The sequence below is a fragment of the Myotis nattereri genome (genome assembly GCF_964212035.1).
Source record: "Myotis nattereri genome assembly, chromosome: 2".
Classification (NCBI taxonomy): domain Eukaryota; kingdom Metazoa; phylum Chordata; class Mammalia; order Chiroptera; family Vespertilionidae; genus Myotis; species Myotis nattereri.
In genome coordinates, this window is record NC_138076.1 from 132833159 (window position 1) to 132859438 (window position 26280).

Sequence of the window (26280 nt, forward strand, 5' to 3'; positions counted from 1 at the left end):
ATTGTTCCCATGGTCCAGTCACAGCAGAGCTCTGAAGGATTTAATAGAAGCCAAGCATTGACAGGAAGGAGGTAGTTGAAAGTTAGCTGCCTCGTAGGAGTTGGGCTTACAGCAGCTGGGTTATCAAACCTGTATAAAGAACAACAACAACAAAAAAGTTATTCAAACTAAACCACTTTCTAAACATAAAATTAATATATAACTAAAGCACTAAATAATAATAAAAGCAATAAAACAGAAGACATAAGTATTTTTTATGAATACCTAAGATTTCTGCCAGAAGTTAAAGTGTTTAATCTTTACGGAATGTGATTAAAGGGCAAGAAGGTTATGTATTTCTAGTTTTTCTTATTAGAATAATTCATTCAGAAATGCACACTACAATATTATGATACTATAGAAGCACTATTATTAAATTATGACCTTCTGATTAAAAATAGTAAGAAAAGTTGGGTCAGATTCATTATTGCATGTGATGTATGAATGCTCCTGGAAAGTTTCTTTCAGCACTAAATGCTAAAAAATTACGCTCCTAGAAAAAATTACTATGTTTTTCTCTTGTCATAGGCAGAGACCCTTTAACACTTATGAGCTTTTCGTGTATGTTTAGACTTCTATAATGCTAAAAACCAAATTTTCAGTAGAGTACTAACTATATAGGACTATGTAACATTTTATTTGTGTTCTACTTTTTCTCCTAGTATCTATAATAATAAAAGCGTAACATACTAATTATACCAGACGTCCTTCTGGATGACGTTCCGGATGAAGTTGGGGCTGCCAGGAAAGCCCGGGTTCCGGGTGCCAGAGGGAAGCTGGGTGCTGGCAGCTGGGGGAAGGCCTACTCTTGCATGAATATCGTGCATTAGGCCTCTAGTATATTAATATAAGCTTATGTCCTTGTTTATATTTCCCCAGGCCATGATATATTTAATGCACATTTTATTAAGATAGTCTACTTCTTGAAAACCAAGTCAAATCATTTTTTACAAGTACATTTCAAAAGAATGACTTCCTTTTATTTATGCTATGTTCTAAATTTTATTGACTATATTAATATACATAGTCCTGTTAAAAAATAATTTCTCATTTTAAAATGAGTAAGTTAATGAAAAATCAACCTCTACCATTTGTTTGACTTGGTCTTCTTAAAAATATCAAATGATTGAGAAAAGTAGGTAATATTTAAACAAATGTTTTTTTAAAAAATTTAAATTTATCATTTGAATTTTTTTAAAAAATATTTTAATATCTATATATATGAAAAGTAATAAATCTTGAGAATTAGGGCTTGAATTCTTAAATAACCAACAGAACTGAATACAAAACTGTGTTTTTTTCCTGTAATCCACTATTCAGAGTTCATTTATTATAACAAATAACTTATTTAGGATAGCTGATTTAATAATTGAACTGTAGAGAAAGAGAGCATGTCAAAGCAAATTAAATCATATTATAATCAACTTCATAGGGTAAGATAGCAGAATAACATTTACATATACACACACAAATATATACTTACATTTAACATACCCCATACACTCAGCTACACATATATACATACACAAAACAAATACATTCAGACATTTTCATACTGTAGAGTTAGAAACGAGATATCCAATTTTCTAAAAGAAATGATAAATGGAATAAAAGCATTGAAACTAAGGGGTGAAGAAGAAAACATAAACTATCTATCTACAATTCAATCTATTTCCCATACTTTAATACTTAAATGAGTTGTTCACTTTTGCATGGCTAGACCTGAAGGTAAATATTCAAGAAGTTAAAAAATAATTATCCTTTAATGAAAAAGATAGTGTTGGACATAAGAGAATTATCTGAGTAAAATTTATTCTGAAAAGAAATGCACTTTATCATGGATAGCAACAAGAACACTATTTTGGCCTTTTGTTAAAATAAATAAATAAATAAAAAGTTCTTGCTTATAATGTCAGCCATGTAAATAAAATTCATTTAAATTTTAGCCAAGTACGGTGAAATGAAAAAAAAAAAATGTTAAATGTTACAACAGTAAAAAATGACACGTAGATTATTAAAATCCAGTGCAAATTTTGCTTGTAGCCTTCAACAACTGAAAAACTGGACAAAACATATAAAGCTTTTTTTTTTTAAATCCTCACCCGAGGATATTTTTCCATTGACTTTTAGGGAGAGTGGAAGAGAGAGGGAAAGACAGAGAGAAACATGGATGTGAGAGAAACACATTGATTGGTTGCCTCCTGCACAAGCCCCAACCAAGGGCCTGGGCTGGGGAGAGCCTGCAACCAAGTATGTGCCCTTGACCAGAATCCAAGCGGGATCCTTTGTTCCATAGGCCAATGCTCTATCCACTGAGCCAAACTTGCTAGGGCTATAAAGCTTTTTTTTTTTAAACACACTGAATATCAAGTAAAGAAGGACAGTAATATCTGGGAGAAACAAAACAGCCCTACCGGGAGAGGTTAGTACCTGGATAGAGTTTTTTTAGTCTGTGGAGCTGTGAGGGAGAACCCAGGCAGAGTCCAGGGATCTAGAGTTAGTGAGCAGAATATCATCAAGAATAAATGTGCTGAGAAAGACGACTCAGGAGATCTATAAAGAGTCTCTCTCCAGTTTTCAATACTGATGAGAACTTGAAGAAATACTCAAGGTTAGTGTCGTGGGTTGAATCGTGTCTCTCACAAATTCATGACTACCCAGCACCCCAGAATGTGACTTAATTTGGAAATAGGGTTTTTAGTTAATATGAGGTAATACTAGGTTAGGCTGGACGATGAATCCAGTGACTGCTATTGTTATACAAGAAGCAGAGAATACAGAGAAACACACAGGTAAAGAAGATTGAAGTGATGCAGCAACATGCCAGGGAATGCCAAAGATTGTCAACAACCACCAGAAGCTTGCAAAGAGGCATGGAACTGATTCTTCCTCAGAGATCTCAGAAGGAAATCACTCTGGCCCGACACCCTGATTTTGGACTTCTGGCCTCCAGCATGGCGAGAATAATTTCTGATGCTTTAAACCACCCAATTTCTGGTAATTTGTTATAGCAGCTCTAGGAAAACTAATACAAATAGGACAGTACCTCCTGAAAGGATGACAGAAAAATCCCCAAATATCATACAGAGTTGGGAACAGTTTCTCAGCAGCAGCCAGAGTGGAAATCCTTACAATTCACAGTTCATATGGTAGTCAGAGGGTCATGTGTCAGAAGTGGAGCAATATTAGCCCTAAGGAAACGCTACTGTTATCTCACGAAACAAAACTTAAAAAAGCAAGGTTAGCCCTGGCTGGTCTGGCTCATTGGACAGAGCATTGGCTTATGGACTGAAGGGGCCTGGGTTTGATTCTGGTCAAGAACACATGCCCGGGTTGCGGGCTTGATCCCCAGTGTGGGGCGTGAAGGAGGCAGTTGATCAATGTTTCTCTCTCATCCTGGATGTTTCTATCTCTCTCTCCCTTTCCCTTCTTCTCTGAAATCAAAAATATATTTTAAAAAACGTCTGAGTCTATTCCTTTAAAAAAATAAATAAATAAAGAGCAGTCCTAGGCGGTTTGTCTCAGTGGATAGAGCATCAGCCTACGGACTGGGACTTGGCTTGATCCAGGTTGTGGGCTTGATCCCCAGTTTGGGGTGTGGGCTTAATCCCCTGTGTGGGGTGTGCAGGAGGCAGCCAATCAATGATTCTCTCTCATCATTGATGTTTCTATCTCCTTCTACCTTCCTCTCTAAAATCAATTTAAAAAAAAAAGCAAGGCTAGAAGATGAAACTTTATATATATATAAAACAAGGTATATGCTATTTATAGAAAAACATTAAGGTAATGTTTTTCAGAACATCTCAGAACAAGGTATATGCTATTTATAGAAAAACATTAAGGTAAATTTCACATATGGTATCTATTAAAAAATTACCAGGAACGTGAAGAAGTTGAAAAATATAATCTATGAGGAGAAAATTCATTTAATCTAAATTGAATAAGAAATGACACATGATAAAATTAGTGGACAGGAACATTAAACATGTAGAGACATGGAACACACAAAAAAGGCTCAAGTAGAAGTTTTACTTGAACAAGATGGTAGATTTACATCAAATTATATCAATAATCATATTAAAGGTAAGTAACTGAAAAACTTCATTTAAAAGACAGATAATCTGACCAAACAAAAAAGAAAGACCCAACTCTATGCAGACTACAAGAAATCCACTTTAAATATAAAAATATAGATGGATTAAAAAGTAACAGGATGAAAAAAAAAAAAAAAGTAACAGGATGGAAAAAGTTAAACTATGTGACACTAAAAGAAGCTCATTTAATAATTATAAAGGGATCAATTCACTAAAAGAAAATTACAACCCAAAATATTTATGCACATTAATAGAGCTTTTAAACACACACACACAAAAAGATTAAACTGAAACGGAAAACAGACAAACCTAAAAATCATAGTCTGAGATTTTTAACATCCTTCTCAATAATTAATAGAAGTAGACAAAAATCATTAAGAATACAGAAGACTTCATACTTTACCAATCTGAGGGTCATTGTATCTTGACTGTGCTGGTTTCATTAGTGTATACGTATCTCAAAATTTATTAATTTCTACATTTTAAATATATGCAGGTTTAAAAAATTAATTATAACTTAAGAAAGCTGTTAACAACCTCAATGTAAACTGAAGACTTGGGTGGTGAAGGCCTGGGGTGGAGGGCGAGGGCAGGCTGGAGGGGGGCCAATGGGGGAAAAAGGGAACATATGTAATACTTTCAACAATAAAGGTTTATAAAATTAAAAAACAAAAGATCTATAAAACAAAAAAGGTGCAATGAGAAAAAAAAACACCCTGATGACTTTCAGGAATATTTGCAATCACTTAAAATCCAAAGTTAATTTTAAAAGGATAGAAAAACAACAACAACGACACAGAAATTCATACCTGGTGAACACTGGAAGTTGAGACTGAATAATCTGTACTCTAATCACAACCAGTAATAATGTACTGAACATCAAAACAATGAGTTTTACTAATGTCTGCAGCATAGAAAATGGAATACTACTCTTGCCACGGAGAAACTGTCCAGCAGTAGTACATAATAATGGTAAAGTATACTGGAAAAGAAAAAAAAATGTTTTAAATAAATAACCATGTACAACAATGTTTTCAACAATGTAGTACTTTCTAAATGCAAGATTAAATAGAAACTGACTGTAATTATAAAATCGATATGGAACAATTTGTGGAACTGTAAAGTATTATTGTAAAGTATTCCAAATTGCTTACAATTCCATTATTTAAACTTTAAAAGCAGCCTTTAAAAAGCTGAAGGTGTTAAAATGTTAATACTTTTCAGTGGTGTGAGGGAAAACATGCTTGTTTCTTGAAAAAATTTGGTATTTTTATTATTATTATTGGTCAACAGATTTATTTGCATAATGATACATTTAGAAAGTACGTTTATTATAATCAAATCCAAATGGGATAAAAGAGAGCATCAAGAAAATTTATATTTCTCCTTACCCCCTGAGCAATAAATACTTCATACACACAGCAAATTCCCACAACTGTTATTCCTTGTTCTTTACACAATGTTGCAACAGCCACTAAAAACACTGTCAATGCAATTGGAGTCCATACTGCAATTTAAGAACAGAAAAATATAAATTGACACAAAAATTTTTATAATATCACAAAAGGATATTTAAAGTTACAACTATTAGACATTATTCAAAAACTTTACTTGTGATTCTATATTCACATTTGTGCTATTTCCCAATGACTTACACTTTATATTTTAAAATGTACCAGTATAAGTAATTTATGCTTTGAACATTAAAAATAAAACATCAAGTTATATAATTTAAACTAAAATGTTTTTGTGAAGATAAAGATTATCTAACCAAATACTAACTTTTAAAACAAATGTAGGGTGGCCAATTTGGAGAAGAGAAACTTACAAGCTTGAATGTCATGATTAATGATCAATTTGAAATAAAGACAAATACCTAAAGTTAACACACAGATATAAACATACTTCATTTACTAAAAACCTGAAACTAAAAACTACTAGGAAAGGGAGAATACCATTCTTACTAAAAAGACTAGAAAAACTGAAACAGGTTAATAGTAAGAATATAAATCAATACTGTTCTTTTAAAAATTCACAATAAAATATTCACAAGTTCTATTTAAATGAAAAATCGACATCAAGTTTAAGTAAATGTTTACTACTCAGTAATAATTTAATTAAAGAACGACTTGTGAGAGTAATTCTGGATCTACTAATAACTTGCTTTGTGACACTGGGCAACTGTTCCGAGCTTCAGTTTTCTTACTGGAAATATGACTTTCATTTTATCTAGTTAAAAAAAAGCGGTAGTATGATATGTGACCTCATTTTTTACTCATTAAAAATACTAATCAAAGCAAAAACTCAAATAAATGACTTATAACCAGGAGGAAATAAGAACACAACTCATGTATCTAATTTATTTTCTTTAGACTTAGGCTTAATAAAGAAATTCATCTATTTTTGAAATTGTTTTTAATTTTAATGTATATTCTATAGATTAAAATTACTGAAAGTAAAAACAACTTAAAAAAAAAAACACTGTTGGGGATACTAAGTATAATAGTATTTGTTCCTTGAAAAAATTGTCTGAATACTTTACAATACAGGCCAAAACCATCAATATTGGTAAACATTCCTAGCTGGTTTGGTTCAGTGGATAGAGCGTTGGGTCCCCGGCTTCAATTCCGGTTAAGGGCACATGCCTGGGTTGCAGGCTCGGCCCCCAGTAGCGGGTATGCAAGAGACAGCCAATCAATGATTCTCTCATCATTGATGTTTCTATCTCTCTTTTCCTCTCCCTTCCTTTCTGAAATCAATAAAAATATTTTAAAAAATATTGGTAAACAAATTATACCAAGGACTGAAATATCATGCTAAATTCAACAAGAAATTCATAAAGGAAAAAATCAGTAGATAATTATTTACAAAACAAGCTGAACCTAAATTTGGACTGTGAAGAATATAAGACATGGGAAAATTGGGAAGTGGGTATGTATGAATAAAGGAATAAGGAAAGAATGGAATAAAGAATAGTATGACCGGATGCATATACATATAAAAAATTACTGGAAAATTATGGCCTTGAAAACAGATATTTTAAAAACATATTAAGCAGTTTATAAGACCAGTTTAGCATATATTATCTCACTGGGTCTCAAAAATCACCGTATGGCATAAGAAGGCAGATGTAATTGCACCCATTTTTAAGCTGAGGAAGAATTTTGGAGTTTTTAAAAGGTAATGCACAACAAGGAGCCAATGACTTTAACTTGCTTCTTTTAATATTAAATTCAGAACTTTTTACTAATTTGTATTTCCACTCCAAGGAAGAGAAAGCAAACAGTTGCCTTCCACAATGTTGGATTCGCTCTCAGCAACTAATAGCTCTAAAACAGGCAAAAGCTTTACTAAAACCAGTTACTTCAGTTCTTTAAACTTCGGTGACTAAATTGCTGTATGAACAGATACATTTTGAATTTTATAGTCAGGTATCTGTAGCCAAAATTACCATGTATGATTCTGTCCAAAACAAGTACCTCTACTAAGTAAGTTAACAACACATTAAAAGAAAGAATTGTAAGTATCAAATATGAAGAGATATACACTTTCAGCTGTCATGTATTCAACTAGTTATTTTAAGTATCTAGTCATTTTGTGAGGGAGCATGATAACAATCAAATAAACAAGTAAAGATATATTTTGTCAAATGCTGACCGGTGACCAAAGTGTTATAGAGAAAAATAGAAGGTGAAGGGAAATAAAAAGGAGTGGGGAAGATGAGTAGTGCTACTGGTGACTAAGCAGAAACTTAAAGTAATGGAAAAGCAAGTGCAAAGGCCTTGGGATGGATCATGCTTATAAAAAGGGTGTGGGGTGCAAATAACTTAGAAATGAAAAGCGTTGCATAGGAAAACAAACATTAGATAGAATGGAGGACACAAAGGTGATGACACAACTCTGTAGTCTCACATGTAAAATTATGTAACGTGGAGTGAGAAGTACCACAGGGTTTAAAAGGACAGAGTAAGGTCGACACAGGTTTTAGCATCTTATCCATTAGATTTTAAAATACAATATATTTAGGCCAGCCAGGGTGACTCAATGACTGAGCATCGACCCAGGCACCAAGGCACTGGTTCAATTCTGGTCAGGGCACAGGTTCAGGCTGTGGGCACAATCCCCAGCAAGGGGCGTGCAGGAGGCAGCGGATCAATGTTGATGTTTCTATCATCATTGATGTTTCTTCCTCTCTAAAATCAATGAAAAACATATTAAAACTATACAATACACTTATTCACTTGACTATTTCCTCAGTAAATACCTGTATATACTGAATACCTACTGTGTACCAGGAACCACTCTAGGAAACGGAGATAGAAAAGGAGATAAAGATATCTACCTTAATAAATGCTACATTTTACTGTGAAAGAACAAGCAATGAAGAAGTAAAAGAAAAACGCAAAATATGTATTCTCAGGTTAGAAATGACCCTTATGAGTAGTGCGGGATAAAGGGATAAAAAGCAACATAATTTGATTTTTGTTTTGGTCAAGTGATAAACTAGCATAACCTGTTGACCTGTTGGCCTCTTCTGCAAAAACCCTAGAAAAAAATTAAGTGAGAGGAGCTAAGGCTTCTAAGCTATTTAAAAGCAAAAACAAAACAAACAACCCTAAAAAAACTAACTCCTGGGGACTGAAGGTTCTCCCTAACATGTCTGTGGGGTGCTATGAGGGACTGAATCTAAAGCACAAGAGGAAAAAAACACCTTTAATAACTTCTGCTGTAGCCAATCCTGGCTGTCTTGGGCAGATCCTTCTGTGCTCCTTTACTGTAGAAATCTGCAGATTGTGGGCATCCCCAGGATTAAATCAGAGCATTTCAGAAGTCTTGCTGGGTTAAAGGGTAGATTTTATTTTAAAAGGTATAAGTTTGGGAGATGGAAGGAGAGGGAGGCTGGGTGGAGGATAAAAATGAAGAAGAGGTGGAAGAAGGGAGGAAGAGGAAGGAGGTCAAATCTATAAGATAGTTTGATATTTTCTCAGACCAAAAGGAAATTTCCAGTAAATACTCCAGAACCTTATAGGACTGTCCCCTGGTTGTCAGCTGTTCTCTGATTATCTGGCAGGATCTCAAAGTGTCTTTGTGGTACTGGGAGGGTCTTAGCATTCTGAAATTTGTCAAACAGTTTGATAAACCAAATGTGCAACAGCAACAGATCTGAAGGGAACATCAGCTGGAATAAGGGGAATATTATCAGTAACTATTAAACTCACAACTGGAGGGGACCCTCACACACTTTGGCCCCAAGAAATCAAATTCTGCCTTCGTGGCTAAAAAGGATGCATGTTAATGGGGCAGATTAAATTTCCCATTCCTCTCTTGGAATAAATGCTTAAACTCAAGATCAATTTGACTTATCAAAATTATCAGAAAGAAATATTTCTTGCTAAAATTCATAGCAGTTTCATTAACTGCTTCCATTCTAGGTACTGAGTCATAGAAGTGGAAAAAAGTAGAATTGGAGATATACTGGCATAAAATGACTCAATTTTTAATACATATTGAGCTAATTTGCTTCAACCTCTGCTGTGACTGCAGTGAAGAATGGAATTAAAGATTGCTGACTGAACCATGTCTGTAAGTCATGACTAAATGGTTTCAGTAAAGATATAGGAAGTGTTGTAAAATAATAGTAAGGAGATATGGGTGTACAGTGGGGCCTTGACTTATGAGTATCCTGACTAATGAGTTTTTTGAGATACCAGCTGTCTCTCGCCGATTATTTGCATTGAGTTGATAGAGTAATTTCAGTTAACTAGCTCCTTAACGAGCTCGGTCTCCGAATGAATTAAACTCGTAAGTCAAGGCCCCACTGTATTTTATCTTGTCCTTTATGTTTTTATTTATTTATTTTATAATATTAAATGAAAAGTAGGGGAAGTATGGCTGTAAAAAAAAAAAAGGTATAAGTTGACCAACCACCCCTCGGCAGTCACTTCCACACATCTCCCATCTAAATGCAGAAGAAGGGTAGACTGGCCTCTTCTCAATGCTGATTCTTTTTAAGAGACCAAGGTGGCATTTGGTAGAATGGTAACAACAATAGAGAGCAACAAAGGCCCTGGGGAACCTGAAGCTCTCCACCCTGGGTTTTCATGAATTGACAGGATGGGAAGAGTGACCCTTTCTCCTTAACAGACACAGTGATCAGTAACTTTAGGACATCATGTGGCTTAAGCTCGCAAGCCAAAGTAAGTAGATATCTGGAGGATACAACAGTCGTAAAAGAGAGATAGCAAACATAATAACATATACTACTACAGCAGAATTACTTGAAAAGATAGACCAAGAATTTAAAGTAAGTAATTCTAAAGGAAACAAGGAAAGATACAGGAGTTATGAAGGATAGGAAATCATTAAAAAGAACCAAGTAAAATTATGAGGAATACAAAATATAATACAGTGGAACCTTCATTCTCAAACTTAATTCTGGAAGGCTGTTCAAAAACCAAAGCATATTTTCCTATTAGAAACTATGTAAATTGAATTAATCTGATCCAGACCCCCAAATGATTCCATTTTAACCTTTGCACTCTCGCATTCTCTCCTTTGTTGCCTGAGGGACTCGCGACTGATCATTCAGGTATCAGCATGCAAGATTTGCCGGTTGAGATCGAACTGTTCAAGATGGGAGATGTTTGAGAAACAAAGGAGGTTTGACTGAAAGTGAAAGTTTATTTTAGTTAGACTAGGAAAGGTTTCCTTAAGAGGGAAACAGCTGAGCTGAGGCCTGATGATATAAAGAAAAATATAAGTAAGACAATTATGTAAAGATTTAAGGGACGAAAATTCAAAGAAGAGGGAATAATAGCAAGTATACACAGGTGCTTCACCTATGTGAGGAAGAGAAAGGTCTCTTTGGTTATAGGGAAGGTACGCAGGGCAAAACGGCAGGGAAACAGGGTTAAAGAGGTAGGCAGGAGCCTGATCATGGTCTTGTAGGTCACAGTATTTTCTAAGTTTATTGTTCATGCTTTACTTAGGAAATTCTATATTAGTTACTGTACTACCTCTGATTGCATGAAGGCCAATAGGGAAAATAGGTACACTGCTTACTATGAGCCATGTACTAAATGCCTTACATGTTTAACTTACCCTGAGGCAGGAAAAGTGAGAACAAGTAACAGAGGCCTAAAGCTCTGCCCCTCCCCTTTTCCATCTTGGCTGGAATATCATAGATGTAATCTTCACTGACCACCTGTTACCCTGCTTCCCTCTCCTCAATATCCTGTAATTAAGACAAACAAATGGTCTTACCGAAATTTGGCAGCCTATTGACCTAAAAGTGACCAATAGGGCCACTGTAATATCTTTATCATAAATCTGCATTACGGTTTTGGGGCCCTCTCCCCTTACCCCTCGAATTGCCATGACAGTATTAGGAGGACCAAAAAAAGAAATTGCTACCTGGAGAAGAGGGATGAAGATGAGCCATTTCGGCAGGCACCCCACCAGTGCCAGAAATCAAGCCACCCTATGCCCACCTTGCCCTCATTTAATAAAAACCTTCCAGACCCCCACTGGGGCATCTTGTTCTCTGAGGCTGCCCAACTCTCACTTGAGTGGGTACTATCACTTTAAGAAATCTAATGTGCTTTGCTAAATCTTCCTATCACACTCTCAAATCCTTTATTGGGCTGTGATAAGATCCTGGACCTTGGTATTAGATTGAGGCCTCCCTTGGCCTCCTCAGATGCTGTCTAGCATCAATCTAACCCTCACAACAGGTAAGAAAGGTTATTATTTACACTTTATAGACAAAGAAACTAAAGCACAGAGAGGTTAAGTAATTTACTCAAAGAAGTAAATGGAGGTAGGAAATGGTGGATCTGGAATGTGAAACTAGACTCTGGAGTCCATGCTCTTAATCTCCATGCTATGTTGCCACTCAAACTGTTTTAAGAAGGTATTGTGCATAGCAGTGGAGGCAAACTCATTTATACAAATCTGAGAAGACATTAAAGCTGTTCTACTAAGTCACTTATTTCCTGAGCCTTAGTTTTAGTTTCTATACACAGAATATTAGGCTTCTTATCATAGGTACTTTGGGTCTATAGTGAGAAAATTCTCTAAGAATGCAGGAAAAAAAACTCAGCGTTAAACTTTAAGAACAATCAAATACAGATTAAGGACATTATGTACCCCGACCACCTGTTACTCTGCTTCCTTCTCCTCAATATCCTGTAATTAAGGCCCCTTTCACGCCACTGTGTTCACACTCATAAAAAGTCACTTTTATTGCTTGGAACTTGTTTTCTGACAATGCCAGGCATTATCAGCACTAATGAGCTACTGCATACAAAGCATTTTCCAGGGGTAGGCCACATGGTAAGGACTCAATAAACAGCTGAATTATGATCAACACATAATAAAAGTTACACTCTAATAGGCTTTTAACTTTGCCTAATAATATAATTTACAGTCTTCAGAGGTGTTTATTTATTTACAGAAAGACAACTGAAATATTGGTACACACTTATATCATTTATAGGAAAAAGCAGACAGAACTAAAAATAATCCTAAAACTCCTATATTCTAGAATAAATTTTTAAAAATTAGATCATACAGAATCTGTCATGAGAAAATATAAACTACATGCAAGAAACTTTAATATTAACAATGTTGCATACTTTCATATATCCATAATGCTAAAGTAGAATAATATATAATGATAAGCCCCAAGTGTGGCATATGTTTTATAAGCAGCACTAAAGTAGATAAAAATTACCTGATCAAGTTTTGTAGCTACAGAAAAAAACTGAATGTTAAGACATTTACCTATGGAATTATTCGGTCCTTTAGATTTGGTATATGACAAAAATGCAGCTAGAAAAAAGATAGACGACAAAAGTTCTGCTCTTCCTACAACACCCGTTACCTATAAAGGGAAGGGGGGGGGGTCATATTAATGAAGAGCATCTTGAAAACTTAAAGGTACATAACAGCAACAGCACTCTAAGGAGAAACTAAATTGCCACAACTTTTCAAGTGAAAATTTCATTTAGACATTCTTTGAGTGCCCTCATGTGGTGAATTTGTGTATCTTCCATAAAAATAAATTTGTCAGTGACTCCAAAGTCCTTTTATCATTAACTAGTGACCCAGTGACAGGAAATTAGTTAGAAGGTGGCCGGCAGGGCGGGACTGGGTGAGACAGGCTGGACACATCCTGGAGCCAACCTCCTGCGGTCTCTCCCCAGCCAGCAGCACCTGGGGTGACACTGTGGCTTGAAGGGCATTTGCGGAGTGAATGGGGTCCCTCTGGCAAGTGGAGTCCTTCGGCATGGCCTGTGGGGATCAGGCCGAAACTGGCTCTCTGACATCTCCCGAGGGATCCCAGAGTGTGAGAGGGCACTCTGCAAAGTTTTTGTTATACAGGGTGTGGAACACAAACCCAAGTGTGCAGTAAACCAGATTTGGGGCTGACAGTGCCCCAGCAACAACATAACCCATGGCTGACAGTGGAATTGCGCGGTCCCGTGAGGAATTGGCTCCCTCCTTTCTGATTTCAGGGTGCATTACCCAAGAACTGCCACTGCCAACTCACTGCAGCTCCTGCATTGAGCATCCGCCTCCTCGTGATCAGTGTGCATCATAGCTACCAGTTGGAGGACACTTAGCATATTAGGCTTTTATTATATAGGATAATATTTTGAAGTAATTATAAACACACAGAAAGTTACAAAAATAGTAGGTAGAGGTCCCATGTACCCTTTACCCAGCTTCCCTCAATGGTAACATTTAAGGAATTCTTAAATATTTTCTTAAAATATAAGTGCTCTAAAAAAAAGTACCGTAACTTCAACGAGTTATATCTCACAATAAGCCAGCAAATTAAAGTTTAAAAAGACAATCAACTTTAAAGTCCTTTTAAATTCTAAAAATTTAAATATAAAACACCAAGCCTCTCTCCCTTTAAAATATTCTGAACTCACTCTAAAATTTAAAACAACCTATCATTTTTGTAAATGTATGGAAAGCTGCTAGATTCCAAAAAGTTCAAGATAGTGGGAGACACAAGTCCCCTGCAACACATACACAGAATTTAAACATAATTTTTTTGCTTAGAATCAAAACAAAGCAATTGAACAGAGTCCTCTTTACTCTGCTGAGAGGCAATTTTGGAGTTTTAAGGTTAACAACAAAAACATTTATCACTTGAAGTATGTCTTGGTAGGTAGGGGCTGATGGACATATTGGCAATAGCAAGAACAGCCCACAGTTCTGAAATACATGGCAACAGACAACTTGAAACTACTGAGTATCATCCCTTGTTAGGATGTCTGTTCATGTTTGCATATATTTTAATATATTTTCATCCCTTATTTAAATTTGCCTTATTATTTTCTGTCCTTTGAAAAGAAAACAATACCAAATTTAAAAAATATTTTACATTTATATTTATAAAACATTTAGCAAAGAATAAAATTGTATTCATTTACATATTATATTACTAAGACTGAACGATTAGATCTTGTTTTTGAATAATAAATGTTTATGTTTCAAAAACTGCTTTAAATTTTAAAATTTTATGTAGTACAAAGTTAGATTCTGTGCAGTGGGGAATTAGGATTTATTGCAGTAATTTAAGATTCTACAATAAAGTCATGGTTAAACATTATTCTTAAAAATATATACCATATAATCACAGTGTAGACTTTATAAAAAATAATGAAATAAATATTAATTTACAGTGTACTTACTGCTTCTGTGTGTATTGGGTGTACTGCAAAGAGTAAAGAAGCAATCACACTACTTCTGCTGTCCAGAAAAAGTTTGCAGACTTTAAGAAATATTATAGTGACCACAGCATGTAAAATCATATTTAGGAGATGATATGACATCGGTTTCAGTTCACTAAACAGATAATTTAGGCGAAATGTCAAGACTGTTAAGGGACGGTAAGACTTGTGACTTCTCTCCTAAAAGGAAAAAACAATCACTGATTACTAAGTACCCTGGTTCTTTGGGGTATATGAACTAATCATTTAATTAACTTAAAAAAAAATCTTTATTGTTCAAATTATTACAGATGTTCCTTTTTCTTCCCCCATTGTCCATAATGTATAAACCTGAATTATATTACACCGAAAAATCTCCAAATACTACACAGAGAGTAATGTAAGAGCAAAACCTTCTTAGAATAAGAGAACAGACACCTTTGCTATGGCAGTCTCCAACAGCAATACATCTAACATCCAATTTTATATGAAGTACTAAATTTCTTTATAAATGACAAGTCACATTTAACCAGAAATATTTTTGCTCTAAGACAAAATCAAGTCAGATTTAAGAATAAAACACACAGATGAAAACTATATAAAATATTATCTTAGTTATTTCCTGTAATTTTATATAAGGGAATGCACACTCAACATCTTGCTCTCCTACCCCTTACATAGTTTGGTGTGTAGGTACAGACTTCAGCCTGTTCATACCTACTAGAGAACATACGGAAGCACAAGCAACAAATACTGCCCATTTTGAACTAGGAACATTTTAATCTCTCTGTTTGTATTGACTACACACACCATGCATGATGTCTACCTAGAATGTTCTTTCCTGCTAGGCTAATAATTATACATCCTTTTTATTTCAGCTCAGGCATACAACTTTTATTTTAAGGCACTATATCAAACTGACATGATTTGTACCAGAAAGCAGAAAAAGGTTCTAGAAACACTGTGAGTGCCTGAAATGTTACTGTGGCTCCATTGGAACATACTTGCCAATTGAAAGGATGAAGCAAGAAAGGGGCAGGGAATAGGTATTTTTAATTGCAGTATACATAACTGCTTTGTTAGGTTTATTAGATGTATATATGCCATAGGTAATAACAACTAAAAACAGATTAATTGTTAATATAACTAATTATTCACAGAAATCATTAACATTCTATTTAATAAGACTCCACTGTTGTAGATAATCATCAGCTTATATATCAAATTTACTCTGAAAATCTAGTAAAACAGCTAGTTTCATTATAAACAAGACAATTCTGATCATTATTATATTCAACTATATTAAAGAAAAAATTACTCATGTATTAGTTGGCAATAGAAACATAAGCACAAATATAATGAAAAAATAAGCAGTTAATGTAAATCTACATATATGGATGGCAAAACAAAGTAAGAAAGGATACCTGCAGAAGTTACCTTAACACAGGTGGCTTTACAGCTCAGTGGTTCTCAACCATGGCTGCACCTAACTTACACAGTCCCTTCTTGCCCCCACCCAACCCCACAAAAACAAGAAAGCAAACACACAAACGAAACAGGACAAAAAATACTGATGCCAGCATCCCACTCTGAGATAACTGTAATTAATAGTTTTGGGTAGATCCTTGGTAATATATATTTTTAAAGTGACCCAGGCAGATTCTATGTGCAGCTGGGGTTGCAATACAAGAAAACATCAATAAACAAAGTATTACATATTTAAAAAAATGGGCTTACTAAAGAGATTCATCTAAACAACGAGAGCACCAGAGGAGTCTAATGATTCCCTAATGTGGTAGTATTCATGTAGCTCAGGAGAATGTGTCTCTAAGATCTACACTGGTACAAATATCATTATAAAGATTGTGCCTGTGCAAGCTTCCAGGTTACCATTACTTGATAACATCAATCATTAAGTCTTTGAAAGTGCTAATTCCAGGCTTGTCAAAAAACCTTATGACAACTAAATACTAGTTAGAATAATTTTTCCATAGTAGCACAGTTTCCTACAGGGAGAGAACATGTTTATCAGAAAATAAGAGGAAGCAACACTCTTCACTATAAATTGTTATTCTAATTTGTTTATACATTTTGGGTTTATTGTTTCTTAGGGTATTCTCTTACAGGTGCTCTGCACAAAATCAAATTTTCATCTGCAAAGCTGAGAAAATCATAAAATATAGCATTAATACCATGGTATAACTTTCATGAGCCCTTTAATCTGATCATCTAACTTTTCAGGTTAAAAATCTCAATGTCATGATTAAATCACAAAAGACACTACCATAAGATAGGCAAATGGACACTTACTTCTAAGGGTCTCTGTGGATTAAATGATAGAGGTCAAGGGGAAATAAACTGTTTTCCCTTCTTAACAAAAGACTTATTTTTTAAAGGCTAGAATTGGGTAAGAATAGCAAGGTTGCAAGAAAATAGAGACTGCTTATTTTATTTATTACTAGAGACCTGGTGCACGAGATTTGTGCACTTGGGAAAGGGTTGAGAGTGGGGTTGGTCCCTCAGCCCAGCCTGCACCCTCTTGCAGTCTGGGAGCCCTCAGGCCTAAGCCATCAGTCGGACATCCTTAGCACTGCCTTGTTGTTGAATCATTAGACTCAACAACTGTGCTTGCCAGCAGTGAGCCCGGCTTCTGGCTGAGTGGTGCTGTGGGAGTGCACTGACTACCAGGGGGCAGCTCCTGCATTGAGCTTTTGCCCCTTGGTGGTCAGTGCATGTCATAGTGACTGGTCGATCCGCCATTCAGTTGATTTGCATATTAGCTTTTTATTATATAGGACTGTCTTTTAGTCCTCACCCGAGAATATATTTTTATCGATTTTTAGAGGGAGAGGGAGACACAGAGAGAAACATCGATGTAAGAGAGAAACATTTATGGGTTGCCTCCTATACACACCCTGACCGGGGATTGAACCTGAAACCTAGGCACGTGCCCTGATGGGGAATTGAACTCACAGCCTTTTTAGTGTGTGAGATGACACTCCAACCAACTGAGCCACTCATTCAGGGCTAGAGTCTGCCTATCTGTACTAATAAAAGCCTAGGTGGCCCTCACGCGCGATGTCATCACAAGATGGCTACGTGCACAGTGGAAGCGGGGCCCAGTGGCTGCTTCACACGGTGAGGCCTGGAGATCCTGTGGCTCTGCGTGGCACGGAGGAGTCCGGTCATGGCGACTCCACTGCCTCGCACAGAGGAGGCGGGTCCTGGCAGAGGATGCAGGTCGTGGCAGGGGTGGGCAGTTGTGGGTGATCAGGTCGGCAGGGGAGGGAAGTTGTGGGCAATTAGACTGACAGGGGAGGGCAACTGGGGGCTATCGGGACAGCAGGGGAGGGCAGTTGGGGCAATCGGGCTGGGAGAGGAGGGCAGTTGTGGGCAATTGGGCTGGCAGGGGAGGGCAGTTGGGCGATTGGGCTGGCAGGGGAGGGCAGTTGAGGGAGATCAGGCTGGCAGGGGAGGGCAGGTGTGGGCGATTGGGCAGGCAGGCGAGGGCAGTTGGGGGCAATCAGGCAGGCAGGCAGGCAGGCAGGCAGGCGCGCGGTTAGGAGTTAGTCATCCCGGATTGTGAGAGGGATGTCCGACTGCCAGTTTAGGCCCAATCCCGCAGCAGTCGGATATCCCCCAAGGGGTCCCAGATTGGAGAGGGTGTAGGCCGGGTTGAGGGACACCCCCCACCCCATGCACAAATTTCGTGCACTGAGCCTCTAGTTTCATAAGAAAAAATACTTATTATGTGCTAGTGATGAGAGAAAGGAAAGAGTCCATCCATCCCCTATGCTTGTGAAGCTTCCAAATGTAGAAATGTGGGCTAGGCCATGAATAATGACTGACAAACTATAACTGTAACAAAATGTTATATATTATATTTCAACAACTATGTGCCAGGTAATGTAGATATATCAATTCATTTATTTATCCTCAAGATATAGAGTGGTAGGAAACTGACTTACCATCTAAAAGCTGCTTTCCCAACTATTTCACACAGCTATTACATAATATAATTAAAGGCTAATATGCAAATCGACCAAACAGCAGAAGGACCAGTTGCTATGATGCGCACTGACCACCAGGGGGCTGACACTCACCGCAGGAACTACCCCCTAGTGGTCAGTGCACTCCCACAGGGGGAGCTCCGCTCAGCCAGAAGCCGGGCTTACGGCTGGCGAGTACAGCAGCAATGACCAGCCTTTCCCGCCTCTGCTAAGCCATCACCCGGACATCCCCTGAGGGCTCCTGAACTGTGAAAGGGCACAGGCCAGGCTGAGGGACCCCTTCTCGAGTGCACAAATCTTGTGCACCAGGCCTCTAGTTACATAATAAAACTAAAATTAGAATCCAATCTATATAATCCCAAATTGACAAGGGTTTAATCCAGCCCTGGGCAAACTACGGCCCGCGGGCCAGATCCGGCCTGTTTGAATAAAACTAAAAAAAAAAAAGACCGTACCCTTTTATGTAATGATGTTTACTTTGAATTTATATTAGTTCACACAAACACTCCATCCATGCTTTTGTTCCGACCCTCCGGTCCAGTTTAAGAACCCATTGTGGCCCTCAAGTCAAAAAGTTTGCCCACCCTTGGTTTAATCCCAACTTAACATTGACCTTCAAAATGAAATTTCTGGCAAAGTAAAATTACCCTCATAAGAATGAAATGAGCTTTTGGGTTCTCAAATAATAATAATAAAAAACCCTATTAGATAAGAGAGATGATATTTAATGTTTTTAATAAATCACTTTTTTTCTGCAGAAAAATTGGCAATATATATGTGTACTTACTATTTTTTCACTTAAGGTCTAATTTATATTAAAGTTGCATGCATTTTTAAATAAATATATCACAAGTAGTCATCTCTTTTGCCTCATTCAGAAGAGAGGGAAAAAAAAGAAAGCCAGTGAGCAAGAAACAGACTTGCATTACATTTACTGTTTTGCTAACACATTTGCTTTTCATACACATACGTTATTTTTTAAAAGACTAAGCTAAGGTACACAACCAAGAAAGGAAACAAGTAATGCTTTAAAAAGATAAACACATCTTAAATTTCCTACCCATTTTTTTATAAACATGCTATGCCTAAAATTTAGGGGTAAAAAAATCTATTAATTGCTATGATGACAATGCTCGTAAAGAAAGTAATAGGGCCTGGCTAGTGTGCTCAGTGGTTGATCTGTGACCTATGAACCAAGAGGTTACAGGTTCAATTCCCAGTCAGGGAACATGCCTGGGTTGCAGGCTCGATCCCTGGAAGGGGGTTTGCAGGAGGCAGCCAAATGATGATTCTCTCATTATTGCTTCTAGCTCTCCCTCTCCCTTCCTCTCTGAAATCATTAAAAAAGAAATAGGAGTAATAAACTACCAAAATATTTTAAAATCTGAGATTCTTATAATATGTAATTACTTACCTCAGACATAGGGGTTCCCCAGAAGTCATTCTGAAATAAAGTTTTTAAAGGTGTAGATGGATGCAGGTCTTTATTATCCAGTATTGCTGACACATCATCAAAAACAAAACCACAAAAGAGGCTGTTCCAATAGCAGGCAGTAACCACACCTACTATTAAGGTTATTTCCTTGAGGTTAATATGAGCCATCTTTTCCAAAGCACTTGTACACAAAATCTGGGGGGTGGGGGGAGAGAGATTATAAAGATAAAATGAAATAAGCAACGTAAGTACAAATAAGTACAACTTTAATAGATGGAGAGTAAGCAAATGAAGACTGAATGCTAATTATCTCAGAGAATTCATTCTTCAAAGCTCAGCTTAAATGTCATCCATCTCTAAAAAAAAAGAAAAGCATTAGCTGATTACCTCTCCATATTCCTAATATAAGACAGAATTAATTGCTCCTTTATATGTGCTTTCAATCCTCTATTAGAGTCCTTTATTACACCACTTAATCTTTAGACTTATCTTTCTAGCAAGCTAGATAGTGAACTCCTTATCAATTGTCACAGGTCAGGTTACCTGGGAAATAAATAAATAAATAGATATGATAACTTTTTTTTTTATATATATATTTTATTGATTTTTTACAGAGAGGAAGGGAGAGAGATAGTCAGAAACATCGATGAGAGAGAAACATCGATCAGCTGCCTCCTGCACATCTCCCACTGGGGATGTGCCCGCAACCCAGGTACATGCCCTTGACCGGAATCGAACCCGGGACCCCTCAGTCCGCAAGCTGACGCTCTATCCACTGAGCCAAACTGGTTTCGGCGATAACTTTTAAAAACTAGTAGGAAGTGCTACTATTTTATTATTTTACTAGAGGCCCGGTGCACAAACATTTGGGTTCCCTCAGCCCAGCCTGTGCCCTCTCGCAGTCTGGGACCCCTCGGGGGATGTCCACCTGCCGGCTTAGGCCCGCTCCCTGGGGGAGCGGGTCTAAGCTGGCAGTCAGACATCCCCCTGGCAGTGCAGGAGCCCTCGGGGGATGTCCACTTGCCAGTGGGGAGCAGGCCTAAGCTGCAGTCAGACATCCTTAGCACTGCTGAGGAGGCAGGAGAGGCTCCTACCACCATCACTGTGCTGGCAGCCATGAGCCTGGCTTGTGGCTGAGCAGAGCTCCCCCTGTGGGAGCTCACTGACCACCAGGGGGCAGCTCCTGCATTGAGCATCTGCCCCCTAGTGGTCAGTGTGTGTCACAGTGACCAGTCATTCCCAGTGGTTCTGCTGTTAGGGTCAATTTGCATATTACCCTTTTATTATATAGGATAGAGGCATGGTGCATGGGTGGGGGCAAGCTGGTTTGCCCTGAAAGGTGTCCTGGATCAGGGTGGGGTCCCACTGGGATAACTGGCCAGCCTGGATGAGGGCCCTTTTCAGGCTGGCCACACCCCCTTCAGGGTGGGGGTCCCCACTGGGGTGCCTGGGCAGCCTGGGTGAGGAGCTGATAGCTGTTTGCAGGCTGGTCAAGCCCCCCAGTGGGGACCCTCACCCCATGGGGGTTTGGCAAGCCTGAGGGCCGTTTTCAGGCTGGCCACGGCCGTGGGCTGGAAGCAAATATCTGGGATTTATTTATCTTCTATAATTGAAACTTTGTAGCCTTGAGTGGAGCCCAAGTCCTGGAAGCTGGGGTTGCCCCTTGGCAACCCAGGCTCCCAACCACTCCTTGAGCGGAGGCCATGGCAGCTGGAAGCAGGTATCAGGGAATTATTTGGCTTCTATAATTGAAACTTTGTAGTCTTGAGCGGAGCTCAGGGCCGGCAGGGCAGGCAGGAAGCTCGGCTTCCTCTATTGCCGGGGGCAACCCAACCCTCCTGCTCGCTCCAGCTCTGTGGCTGCTGCCATCTTAGTTGGGTTAATTTGCATATTCGCCCCTGATTGGCTTGTGGGCGTGGCTTGTGTGTGTAGCAGAGGTATGGTCAATTTGCATGTTTCACTTTTATTAGATGGATCTAAAGATCAACTATTACCTAAATCAAGGGTCCAAACTTGTAGCCTGAAGCCCTGTTTGATCAAAAGGTTTTAAAAAATGTGTCTTGAATGCTATTATGCTGTTAACAACAGTTCCATTCTCTTTACTCAGACTGATTTGATTGATTGATGCTATCTACCTGACCCCTGGGGCATATGAGTTTATAACCTAGGTCTAAATCATGGCTTTTCTTTTTCCCATTACAACACTTTTAATCTAGAGAACAAACTTTATATGTGATAATATATAATTAAATGATTGCGTAGGAAGGATTCATTGAGAGAATGGTTTAGAATAGAAAGGACTACATGAACTGGAAGATACTGAAGAATCCACCCTATGATAAAAATAAGGTTGAGAGGTATTCTTATAAGCTGATGATATACTTTTCCAGTCAGAGTAGTGTCATTAATATCATTTTAGTGTTATCACTTGTGGATGGCTCCCCAAATTGTCCATATCCAAATCCCATTATCCTGTGAATATGTTACCTTACATGGCAAATGAGACTTTGCAGGTGTGTTTAAATTGAGGATTCTGAGATAAGGAGATTATCCTGGATTAGCTGGGTAAACCAATTCAATGGGAAGAGACCTTTCAAGTGAAGAGTTAAAAGGAGTCTAAAAGCAGAGGTCAGACTGATATGATGGCTGGCTGGAGGCCACAAGCTAAGAAGTCAGGGCAGACTCTAGTAGCTGGAAAAGACAAAGAAACACATTTGTCATTAGAGCTTCTAAAAGGACCACAACCCCATTGACATCTCAATTTTAGTACAGGGAGACCTATTCTGAACTTGATTTATAGAACTGGAAAATAATAAATTTGTGTTATTTTAAGCTACTACATTTGTGGTCATTTGTTATAACAGCAATAGGAAACTAATAATCACTCACAGAGCCAGATGATCTGAGATCTGAGGTATACATGTATAAGAGTTCTGGTTAGATCAGAGAGAAAGAATAGGGTAGAAAGGGTAGGCAAAATTTAAAATCATATGTAAGATTTGGGGGATGAAAAAGGGAGTATGTACAAGTTCAGTGATCAAAAGTAATCTCACAGGGTGATCTGACATAAATTCCCAACTAGGAAAGTCATGATGGGTATTAACCTCCAGGCCTAAAACATTTACCCTTATTGTTTCTGTGCATCTAGGTCAACACACCTTTGAAATGCCTCTTTTTCAGATCCCTCAGAGGCATAAACACCCTCAAGTGAGCACATAATATAGTTTACTATCATGTACCTTGCTTTCTTTCACTTTCATGTCAATCTTCTTCCTTACATTCCCTCCTTAATTACAAATGTAGAAAAGAAACTGAAAAACAGTCATCCTTTGGGGTATTTGAGATCTTGATTCCCAGCAATGTCATCAGTGTGGCTCAAATAAACTCATAAAAATTCTCTGCAGGTTTGGATGTTTCTTACATTGATAATTTACATAGAGATGTACAAAAGCCTATGGGAAAACATTAACTTATCTTTAGAACCAGAAAGAAAACCTTAGAAAGAAATGAAACCTTTCCATTAAAACATTTTTCATTTCTTTAAAAACGTTTTTATTTTTATTTATTTTTTAAAAACGTTTTTAAAGAAATGAAAAACCCAATCCAACAAATCAGGAGTGGAAATTAGCTGTATCTTTTGAAGAAATATAGTTTTCAATGAAAAGAAAGGGCTTTTTCCATTATGTAAGGGTTCCTTCCTTCCTTCCCTCCTTCCTTCCTTCCTTCCTTCCTTCCTTCCTTCCTTCCTTATAAGAAAAAGTTTATTTAGAAAGGTATAAAGGTAGTAGGAGTGAGCCAGCTGGGCTACTTAGGCTCAGGAAACAAGTTAGAGGCAAAAGAGGGCTCTGGGAGCTCAGGAGTGAGAAGGGCAAAGATAATATGCCTTGGGGGAAGGAGAAGGGGAAGGGCAAGGTGTAGGCATCAGGCATGCTCCCAGAGAGAGCTCTGTAGGGCTTCTACTGAATCCCGAAGTGATTTACCATCTCTAAATGGTACAGACTTGTACTTACACACCTTTTATCACACAAAAAAGTTAATGGTGCTTGTTTAAAGACTGAACAGGTATTTGTTTGCCTCAGCTCCTTCCCAAACATGCTAACATGACACTAAAGGTGTTAATTAAAAAAGAAAGAAAGAAAAAGGCTATAAATTCACAAGAATGAAGACAATTGTGTAAATGAAAGAGGAGTTCCATGGAAAGTAATCTCACAGGGTTACTGATAGTAAATTCCTAATTGGGAGGGTCATACTGGGTAGTCATGCCCCAGGTATATAGCATTTTACTAAAAGAATTATCTTTGCTATAAGCATGCTGTGTCCATTATTCCTGTGCATCTAAGCTAACATATCTTTGAAATAAACTGTAATTATCCTCAAGAAAGCACACACAGTAAACCTTGGCTTTCCAACTTAATTCGCTCTGGAAGGCAATTTGAGAAGTGATTTGTTTGAAAACGGAATCATTTTTCCCCATTAGAAATGATATAATGAATTAATTCATTCCAGACCCACCAATGATTCCATTTTTACCTTTCTTACTAGAATATACAGTAAATGTTTAATCTATAAACATCTCTTGCTTATATTTATCAAGCCACCCCCTACTAGCCTAAACAAATTGATATTGTTGTAATAACCTGGTTATTAATTAAGAGGAAAGGAGTAAAGAGAAGGCCAGATAATACAGGCATGGCATTTATGCCAGGAAGCTGCAATTTAACATTCTGGTCTGTTCCCCACATGGGGAAGGGACTGGATAATAGATGCATGTCCACTAAGGTCTGGATGACCTGGGAAAGTGCTTATCTGTCAATCACACCTGAGAGGGAATCACTGTCTAGAATGGGCATGGCCACAGCAAAGGTACAAAATCTGAGATACATAGGCACCTGAACAAAGGGAGTGCCCTCTCTTGCACACTGGGTTCTTGGTTCACTTGTTGCTCACATGGACTAAAGTCAGCCTGATGCTGTGGTCGACTCAACTTCACCATGACAGAAACTTTGGACACTGGCTTTGCTTCTAGCTCTGCTGAAGCCCCCAGCTGCACCTTTTCCAGGACTTGTTTAAGGGAAATAGGACTTTGGAAACCGAGCAATATAATTACACACAAATAAAAATCACTCATTCTTCCTGAGATTCTTAGAAAATTCTTTTTCTCAAGATATCATAAGAACTCCACTCCTACTAGCAACAGAAATTCCACCCAAGCAATTCTCCAATAACAGAATCACTTTCAGCCCTGGTTCCAGGGGTAACTTTCAGGAAGTCTACATGTAGCATCTTCGCTTTTTCACATATCACTGCTTCACTGCTTCAGAAATGCTGTCACTAGCTAACTGCTTTCCTTTATCCAAATCAACAATTTTGCTACCTCTTTAATTGCCTGTGATTACTGTTTTGTGTGCACTTTCACATCCTTAACATTAGCATTCTTGATGGCCTCTTTATGTTTTAAAATTGTGCAAATAATCGATTTTGCCAGCAACAAAAGCATTCTCGCCTTTCTTTGTGCTGGAGAGATGCTTTTTGTCATGCTGAGGTATCAGCATGAAAGGGCCTCCAGGTCCAAAACTGAGTTTTTTTCTATGAACAACTTGGTCAAAAACCGAAGTGTTCGAGATGGGATACCCTGGTCACGGATCAAACCTGCAACCTTGACATATAAGGACGATGCTCTAACCAACTGGGCCACCTGGCCAGGGACCCAATGTTCATTTTTATTTTATTTATTTATTTATTTATTTATTTTTATATTTTATTGAGTTTTTACAGAGAGGAAAGGAGAGGGATAGAGAGTTAGAAACATCGATCAGCTGCCTCCAGCACACTCCCACTGGGGATGTGCCCGCAACCCAGGTACATGCCCTTGACCGGAATCGAACCTGGGACCTTTCAGTCCGCAGGCCGACGCTCTATCCACTGAGCCAAACCGGTTTCAGCCCAATGTTCATTTTTAAATCAGAACCTATTCC

General features: G+C 37.7%; 1 protein-coding gene across 2 annotated transcripts in view; it reads right to left on the reverse strand.

The window, feature by feature from the left end:
- TMTC3 (transmembrane O-mannosyltransferase targeting cadherins 3) overlaps positions 1 to 26280 on the reverse strand; it is a 65022-nt gene that overhangs the window by 26130 nt on the left and 12612 nt on the right. Inside the window, exons 2-7 of one of the 2 annotated variants that reach the window (XM_081081470.1) lie at positions 20285 to 20500; positions 14843 to 15061; positions 12918 to 13017; positions 5525 to 5640; positions 4943 to 5115; positions 1 to 129 (exon numbers count right to left, since the gene is read on the reverse strand). The exon at positions 1 to 129 is cut by the window's left edge and continues 124 nt beyond it. In XM_081081470.1, coding sequence (XP_080937596.1) covers positions 1 to 129; positions 4943 to 5115; positions 5525 to 5640; positions 12918 to 13017; positions 14843 to 15061; positions 20285 to 20473 — 926 coding nt within the window. In that variant the 5' untranslated portion in view covers positions 20474 to 20500. The remainder of the gene's footprint in view (positions 130 to 4942; positions 5116 to 5524; positions 5641 to 12917; positions 13018 to 14842; positions 15062 to 20284; positions 20501 to 26280) is intronic. The other variant, XM_081081471.1, reaches the window with a different exon arrangement.